At 39.3% G+C, this 8,442-nt stretch overlaps 1 protein-coding gene across 1 annotated transcript; it reads right to left on the bottom strand.

Annotated features, from left to right (window-relative positions):
* Positions 1–273: 273 nt before the first annotated feature.
* On the bottom strand, positions 274–2,595 carry LOC140789590 (protein IQ-DOMAIN 17-like). The gene is made up of 5 exons (XM_073139354.1): positions 2,230–2,595; positions 1,871–2,146; positions 1,516–1,773; positions 1,275–1,418; positions 274–1,174 (listed from the first exon to the last, which is right to left on the bottom strand). The coding sequence occupies exons 1-5, from the start codon at positions 2,347–2,349 to the stop codon at positions 503–505; spliced, it is 1,470 nt and encodes a 489-aa protein (XP_072995455.1). The 5' UTR covers positions 2,350–2,595; the 3' UTR covers positions 274–502.
* Between the last annotated feature and the right edge of the window lie 5,847 nt (positions 2,596–8,442).

Here is an 8,442-nt window from a genome sequence, read left to right as displayed (position 1 = left end):
ATGGAAGGAAGGACAGAAAGAATGGAAGACAGAGAAAGTGATTGAAACGGAGGGAAAGCGATATTAGTTTTAAATTAGAGAAAAGTATAGAGGGACTTATATCACCTTTGTAAAAAAAATGATGTGATCCACCTTTAGACTTATCTTGTAACTCTGAGGTTTAATTAAAATGTTAAAAAAAATTTGATGTAGTTGAGAAAAAAAAAAGTAGACCAATTATTGTCAATTGGAGATAAAATATAGTCAAGATTAAAAAAGCCTCGGCAGAACAAATTGAACAGTCTCACAAGGTAATTATTATTATAACATTAGACTCACTTCAGACTACAAAAGCAATTCCAAACCCTAAGTAAGAAGTCAGATTCGGGTCCAAAAACAAGCGACCCATCCATGTCCCCTACGACAAAGTCCCAAAGCCACGCTTACAATTCACCTAAATTTGTTTTCCAACCCTAAAACAACGAACACTACCAAGAACGAACACCTAGTAGCCGTTCTCCCGCTACCTGAGCCACCTTCGGAGGTCCGTCGTCGACGACGGCGACACCTCGCCGCCGAGGCTCCCGTTACACGATGACAAAGATACGTTCGACCGATGCTCCGACGCGAACCGCCCCGCTGCGCTCTTAAAGCTCGGACTCCTCAAGCTCGATGACGAGTACAGGTCCGGCACCACTGGAAACGACAGGCGCTTCTTGGCGGAGACGCTCCTCTCCTTCTCCCTGTCCGGCGTGGGCGGCCGTTGACGTGGCGCGCTCTGCGACCGGAGGCGCGCCTTCGCCGACTCCGTCGCCGCCATGTAGTTCGGCAACGCCGTCGTCCCTTGGTGTTGGTAGAGATTTGGGCAGCGAGGGCTCGCGGAGCGCACTTGTAAAGATCTTGCCTTTGAAGGCGAAGGCGTGACAGGGGAGTGGTGGTGCAGATTGGAGTTGGATTGCCTTCGTGGGTTAGTCGGCGTGGAGTAGGAGAAGGGCCGGGAGGTATCGATCTCTAAAGTCTTGATGGGGTCTCGGTGGTCGGTGGAGATGCGTCTCCTGGAGCTGGTTCTGGTGTCAAAACTCGATCTTGATGCGATCCAACGGTCCATCCACCTCGGATTCCCTCCTTCTCCAGCGGATAGCTCCTCGTTATCGGCTTCTTCTTCTTCCAGTGAGGGAGATGGGTTCTTCCAGATCTTTAAAAATGAGGTCGGAAATGGCGAAATGGGCATCAGAAACAGAGCTAAAACAGAGCAAGGAGAGGTTAAAAATTAATAGAAACCAATAAACTCGAACCTGCTGGGAGAAAGCATAGGAGAGAGCCCTTTCTCGTTTCAGAGCTGCTTCTTGTCTACTCTGTAGCATTGCTTGGATCTCCTCTATGGTGCGTGGCCTCTCGTCCCAGTCGTCGGCGAAGTTACTCCCATCTCTCGACCGCTCCTTTAAGAGGAGAAAAAGAAAACCCAACTTTGAAATCTTTAGCTAAAGAAAGGAACAAAGGAATCCCAACTTTGAGATCGAATGAATGATTTGTTACCACGGATCTCCTCTCCGAGAGTTCTTGAAGATATTTGGAGTCCCAGAACGAGGTTTCGCAACTCAAAGACGACTTACTGCTACTGCACCCAGCTGCCTCTTGCGAGACTCGAATCCTCTGGTCTCGGACTCGAGCTTGGACGCGAACGAGAGCTTGCATGCATCGAAGGGCCATATTGGCCTGCCTCCTTACGTTGTGCCCCCGCACCAAAGCTTGGAGCTTTACTAGCCCTTTGAGAGCTCTCAGTGCTCTCCTCGCCTTGAACAAGAAAGGATTCACTTCAGACTTTATACATGTATATACGACAATGAAGCTGGAGAAGACGAAACCCCAAAACCAAATCTTTTTGACGTACCAAGTAGCCGCGGAAGGCAGTTTGGATGACAATGGCCGCGTAGTGCTCCTTGACGAAGGTAGAAGACGGCCTCGTCAGCCGCACCACCTCTGCCGCAGCCTGCGCCGTCGCCACCGCCGCCTCCGCAGTCGCCGCCGTCGCCACAGCCAGTGCTATGGCGTGCCGCTGCTCCGCCGTCACCGCTGCAGCGGCCTCCGGCGGTGCCGCAGGAGGCGGTGCGGCCCTCTCATGGGCCGAACACTTCCTAAATAACCATCTCCTTTTCTCCCTCTTGTGCTACCAAAAGAAGAAACCTTTGAAACAGAGGTAATAGACGAAGAGGCAAAGATCGAGGATGGAGTTCAAAATATAGTCGATACCTTATCTTCTTCTTCTTGGTCGGGCTCCTCTCGCTGCCTCGAGGCCTTTGAGTCTTTGGAAGGAGATCTAAAGGCCCTCTTGACCGCCGTCAACCACGAGCTCCCACCCTTCTTCCCCATGACTTCTTCTCTGGCATTTACACCGTTAACCAACGATCCCACCGCAGCAAAAGAAAAACAAAAAGAAACAAAAACAAAAAAAAGGCAAACCAAAGAGTCTTTAGTAGCTAGCTATATTTCTCCGTCGCTCTAGATTTTATTACACTCGAGAGAGATGAGCTAGCTCAGAGGCGACAGTTGTTTAGGCGTTGGCAGCACCGAGTACTGTCAGTGTGCTGAATGGCTGCCTGACAATTGGGCCCCCCTAAATACACGCTAATATATATATATATATATATACATGTATGTATGTATGTAAAGTAAGCAGCTAGCAATAGTGTAACCTGATCGGATTTAGTTAGGTAGCAAATTGAATCCGAATTCGTTTTAACTTTATTAGTCCGGATTTGACATTTAATGCTCGATAAGCTATTCTGCTTAGTTCGATAAGCAAAAAAAATTCTCTTTTTGTTTGACAAAGTATACACAATCCATAACCATCTTAATGGATAGATCCATCATACCATTAAGGTTTTGGCGGTTGAGTTCGATCTTTTGGGGGTTTGGACATATATTTTATTAAGAGAGGCAGTGCTGCAGTGCGGAGGAGAGGTGCAGGAAAGTTTGTGTCATACGAAACAGCAAAAAGAAGAGGGAGAGAGCGAGGAAAGGATCCAACTTTTGTGGCAGCTAGCTGTGTCGTGGAAAAGCACAAATACCTCAAAAGAAAAGGCTCAGAGATAGGGTTAAAGATCCAGAAAGATATGATTAAATTGAGCTGAGAGAGAGACGAGAGGAGAATCTCGAGAGAGAGGAGGAGGAGGAGGAGGAGGAGGAGGAGGAGGAGAAGGGAATGAGTGAGTTGGCTGCACGTGATATCCATAAACCCTAGGTCCACCTAATTAAAGTGGGAGTTGGGATACCATCACTTTTTGGGTAAGGATAGCTCCTCTGCTTTTATTAACCATCACTATCTCCTGTTAATAGATATCAAGGCTTAGTTGCTTTATTTATGGTTATTAAATCACTGCTCTTTTGATCTTGTTGTATACAAGATTTATTACATTTGAGTCATTTGCACTAGAAACCAAAATAGTTTTAGTTTTTACATGACCACCCTTTTTTTTTTTTGAGAAAAGATCTGGGTTGAGTAGTGATTCAATACAAACCAATTATTAATTAAAAGGAATTTATATTTATTGATAAATTAAAGGATATATTAGAAGAAATTTATACATGAGTTTTGAATAGTTCAAATTTAACGCGTAATTTGAAATTAAATTATTTTAATGGAAAGTTTTAGATTAAATAGGAGAAGCAATATATCCTAATTAAACTAAAATTTGAATATAATCTTATTTCTAATAATATTACAATAATTAAAATACACCATATGTATTTATTATTTTTTTATTAATATCTTATCTTTTAGGATTTTATAAACATAATTCCTATAATTTCGTATAATATTTTACTAATAGTTTAATTAAATATGATTAATTTTCATATAACATCCGGACCTAACAGTATTGTAATTTATGCAAATGCTTGGTAATTGTGGGGATGTAATTATAAATATTAAAAATACAGGATGTGAAGATTAAATAAAAAAGAGGTGTTAGATAAAAATATTCCTCTATTTTATCAGCCAACCGACGTACTCAACTCAAAATTTAGAACGGGACAGATTGATGCACTTTAATTCTTATATCATTCGTTACTTATGGCAATGTGGGTCCCCTAACAGATTGATGAAAATTTAGGGCTTTCTTTGAAAAGTTTTCTTGACATCCCCTTTTTACAAATTGCAATGGAAAAATATCTCGTGCTATTCTAACGAAGGAATATTTTTAGCTGTCGCATATTATTTAAAAATTATTTTGTTTGTTAATTTTCTAACCACATGCTATTTTATACTAAATCAAAGGGTTAGAAATATATATTTAAGGATATAATTTAAGTATGAGATAATCAACAATAATTTAAAATATAATATCATTATTAATTTTAATAATATAATTTTGTTTACTTATTTCATATACAATTTGTATAAACCAAATAGTATACTAAAATTGTAATATGAGATTAATAATCGCAAAGAATTAGGATAACTTATTCTTAATTAAACACACCCTTACAATATTATATTTGGGTGTCAGTTTTTCTTATAATGTTTGTAGGCATATAATTTATTAAGCTTCAAATAACGGTTACAACATGATACAAGAAGGGGAGGTAGAATAAAATCCTGTAACAAGCCCCATTTTGGCTGAAAACAAATTGACCAACATTAAATCAAAGGTATCAGCTTGTAACAAACAAGTACTAATGCAAAAAAAATTGACAGAGAGAGGGCATCGGCCTTAAAACATGCCTCATTCTTAGCCTACTGGGGAGGGCAATAGCGACGAAGGGAGGCCAAGCTGCCTAGTGCTCTGGCATATCCACGACCATCGTGGTTGGAAGGGGGGAGGCTGCGATGGGATGAGAGGCTGGAGAAACGACTTGAAAGGCATATGGGCCAAAGAACTAGATTTCAACGAAGTTATAGGTGCTGAAGCAAGATACTAACAGAGTTGGGGATGGAGAGAGTTGGCCTAAGTAGCTCGGCCTAAGTAGCTCGGCTCTATCACCTACTCACCTAGCCGCACAAGGTGCCGACGACCTAAAGGCTAATGAGGAGGCGTTGAAAAGAACGAGAGAAAGAAGAAACCCTTTAGGGAGGCAGAGAAAAGAATAAGAGATAGAAGAAACCCTTTAGGGTAGAAGAGCTTCTCCTCACCCCTAGCACCCGGCTAAAGTAGGGTAGAAGAGGGAAGCCCGACATGAAAGCCCCTCTCATGAGGGGAAGAATATGGCTACGTAACCCTAGCAAAGTGCTAGGGTCCGCGCTAGAGAAAATGATATCTATCATATTTGGGTGTTAGATGAGAGAGGATACCTGTACAATTTTTTTTATGAGCTTGAATTTAGAAGGGAAAACAACTTAGAAATGTTTAATGCAAGATGTAAGTTGACAAAAAGAAAATAAAAAATTAGAGAATCATAATCGTCCATACTCCATAGGAAAATAGAGCGAGTAAATATAGCAATGGATGAAACTGGGAGATGTAAAATGAAAACTTCTCTCTGTTTTATCTTAAATATAGGAGTTTCTTTTTAGTTTATTTTTTCTAATATTTATAAATTGAACATCACGTTTGACTAAAAAACATCATATATATTTTACCAAAGAGATATGTATTATGTAAATATTTGATAAAATGTATGGCTATTGAAAATACAGGGTGGAAATAAAAAAATAGATAAAAATCAAGTGTTAAACGAGAATCTTTGTATGGACGTGTCAAATGAGTGCAGACTTTAACTAACCTCCAAAGAGATGACTAGTTTTTTATTAGTTAATTTTTCATAAAAAGTGATTACCCAGTAGAGAGAAATAAAAAAAGGACTAATTTATCATTATAATAGTCTGAAGCATATATGATCTTTAATTATTCTGATGTGAATCGGGTTAGATCGAATCACATCAAAGGGAGATTAGACTCAATGGATCGAATCTAATTATCTTATTTAGTTATTTGATTTAATTAGAGTCTTAGCATGTTAGGATTTTATTTAATTAGTTAAATTCAGCTCTGCGCAGTTTTAAAAAAATATTTGCAAAATATTCTACAGATATCCGAATAATATAAAACTAGTTGCTGCAAATCAAAGGTTAATCCCACAAGATAAGGAAGACTAGTTTAATTAAATTTGTTTGACTTTTTGATTTAATCTTTATAAATGGGGTCTTATGGCTTATATCTTAGGCATACTTGAAATGAAAGATTAATTGGCTTTTGCTCTCACATCTCTCTCAACTAGGCCGTAGGCCTTTACATCTCCCTTCTCCCTCTTCACCAACTACTCTTCCGTTGGCACAGTCTCGTCTAGCTTTTAATCTCCCTCTACCACCAATCTCCCTAGTCTCGTAGGGCATGCATACTTCTCCCCCTTCGTCTCTTTATCTTAAACTGTCTTTATCAGTTATAGGCCAATCATAGCCTTCAACCATCTATCGCATCCGCATCCGCAAACCACCATCATTTATTGCCGAGCCACCTCCATCAACTACTCGGCCTCTACTCCATCATCACCTCCATCCTATACCTAGGAATCTGTACCTCTACCTGCGGATCCCAAATCTTGTGCAGAACTGCTACGAATCGGATCAAGCCGGTTCATAACATGTTCTCTCTAAAATTATATTCTTTTTGCAAAAATTCTGCTAAGGAAAATTACTGAGCAAAGTTTAGATGTAAAATTTGTTTTAAGAGAGAGAAGGAAGACTTAAAAGAAGGTGTATACTCAATATCTTAACCTAACCAACTAGTATTTTATGAACCTCTAAACCGAGCGTACAAAACCTAACTTCTCTAACCAACTCATCCGCTGCGGACCACCACCATCTTGGTGGTTTAAGGTGAACACGGATGACTCCTTTATGGGCCAGGATGAAATTGGGGGAGTGGGCTTTGTACTTCCGCATGCTAATGTGGCTCCTTTTCTTGCAGAGATCTGATGTGGTTATTATTATAGCATGGTTTTATTGCTGAAGGAAGTTCTTCTCAATTTCTTAGATAAAGATGTCACTAATGTTTGGATTGAGTTAGACTCACTTTTGCCGGTCAACATGGTCAACAAAACTACAAAGACTTCTTAGGTCGTGGACTCAATTACGGATGAGATTTATATTAACTCACAATTTTCAGAATGGTAGAATTACTCACATTTTTAGGGAAACTAATTGATGATTAGCTTGGTAGGACTCTAGATATGGTGATTTTTTGGCCGAGCTGATCAGTACTTCTGATTAATTTTTAAAGAATTATATATTAGGAGAGAAAAATTAGTGGTTAGTATTGAATTATTTGTTATGGGTTATACCCTGATTAAATATCATTAAGAAGAAAATAATTTACAAGAGAGGAAAAATTAGAGGTTGAGGAGAGTTGAAAGCAGATGGGTAATTTTTACAACTTGGAGGTTAAAAACAACTCTACTTCTACTTTCTGTGTAATCCGTCGATAGGGCTGTCAAAATAATCGAGCCGGCTCGAGCTCGGCTCGATAATGCTCGATCAAGCTCAGCTCGAAAATAGGCTGAGCTGAGCTTGATCATTAAAGCTAGGCTTGAAATTAAATTCGAGCCAAGCTTGATCCCGAGCCGGCTCGATCGAGTCGGCTCGATAAGGCTCGAATATATATATAATATGAGTAATATCAAACTAATATGAACTATCAGATCAAAACCCTTTCACCCATTCAGAATTTCACCCATTATATTCTGACACAATTATCTTTATTGTTTGTAATTTATATATCGGTTGCTTGTAGTTTTTTGACACAATTATCTTTGTTACTTGTAATTTATATTTTGGTTGATTGTAGTTTTCTAACCCATTTATCTTTATTGCTTATAATTTATATTTTGATAATATTTATATCTTTATAGTTGAATTAAGTTTTATTTCAAGCTTGATTTAAGCCTAAATTAATTCAAACTTGCTTAGGCTCGAAAATTGTTTGAAATTGATAAGGCTTAAAATTACTAATTGAGTAGCTCGTTTAAGCTCGTTTAAGTTCAAAATTTGCTCGAGTTCGAAATTATCTCGGATTGAAATTATTTCAATTCAAGCTTGATCACAAAGACAAGCTCGAAATTAATTTCAATCCAAGCTTGATTAGAGCCAGGCTCGATCAAACTTGGCTCGTTTACACCCCTATCCGTGGATGCAGTGGCTTTCCAACTGAATATTCTTCTATTGCATTCCTCCAAATGAACCACCATATCATCTACAGGAGCAAATCCGAAGTAGGTCTAATATGAGAGGGAGCAAAACATTTCCTCCAATCTGGACCTGTAATCGCAACGGATAGTGGTGAAGAAGGAATGTCAAAAAGAGCAACGAAGTGTCAACTACCTTTTCCATGTCTGTTTTGGTTACCCTTGGTTCTCTTAGTGATGGTCAAAGATTGGGAGTATTAGTTTTGGTGCCAATTATCTTCTTAGCCCGTCAAATCTCTTGGTTTGCCGTGAAAAAAGTGAAGATTATCAATGCCAAATAGGCAG

The sequence above is a fragment of the Typha latifolia genome, chromosome 5 (assembly GCF_019914945.1).
Source record: "Typha latifolia isolate L0001 chromosome 5, TyphaL0001v2, whole genome shotgun sequence".
NCBI lineage: Eukaryota > Viridiplantae > Streptophyta > Magnoliopsida > Poales > Typhaceae > Typha > Typha latifolia.
This window is presented reverse-complemented; position numbering and strand designations above follow the sequence as displayed.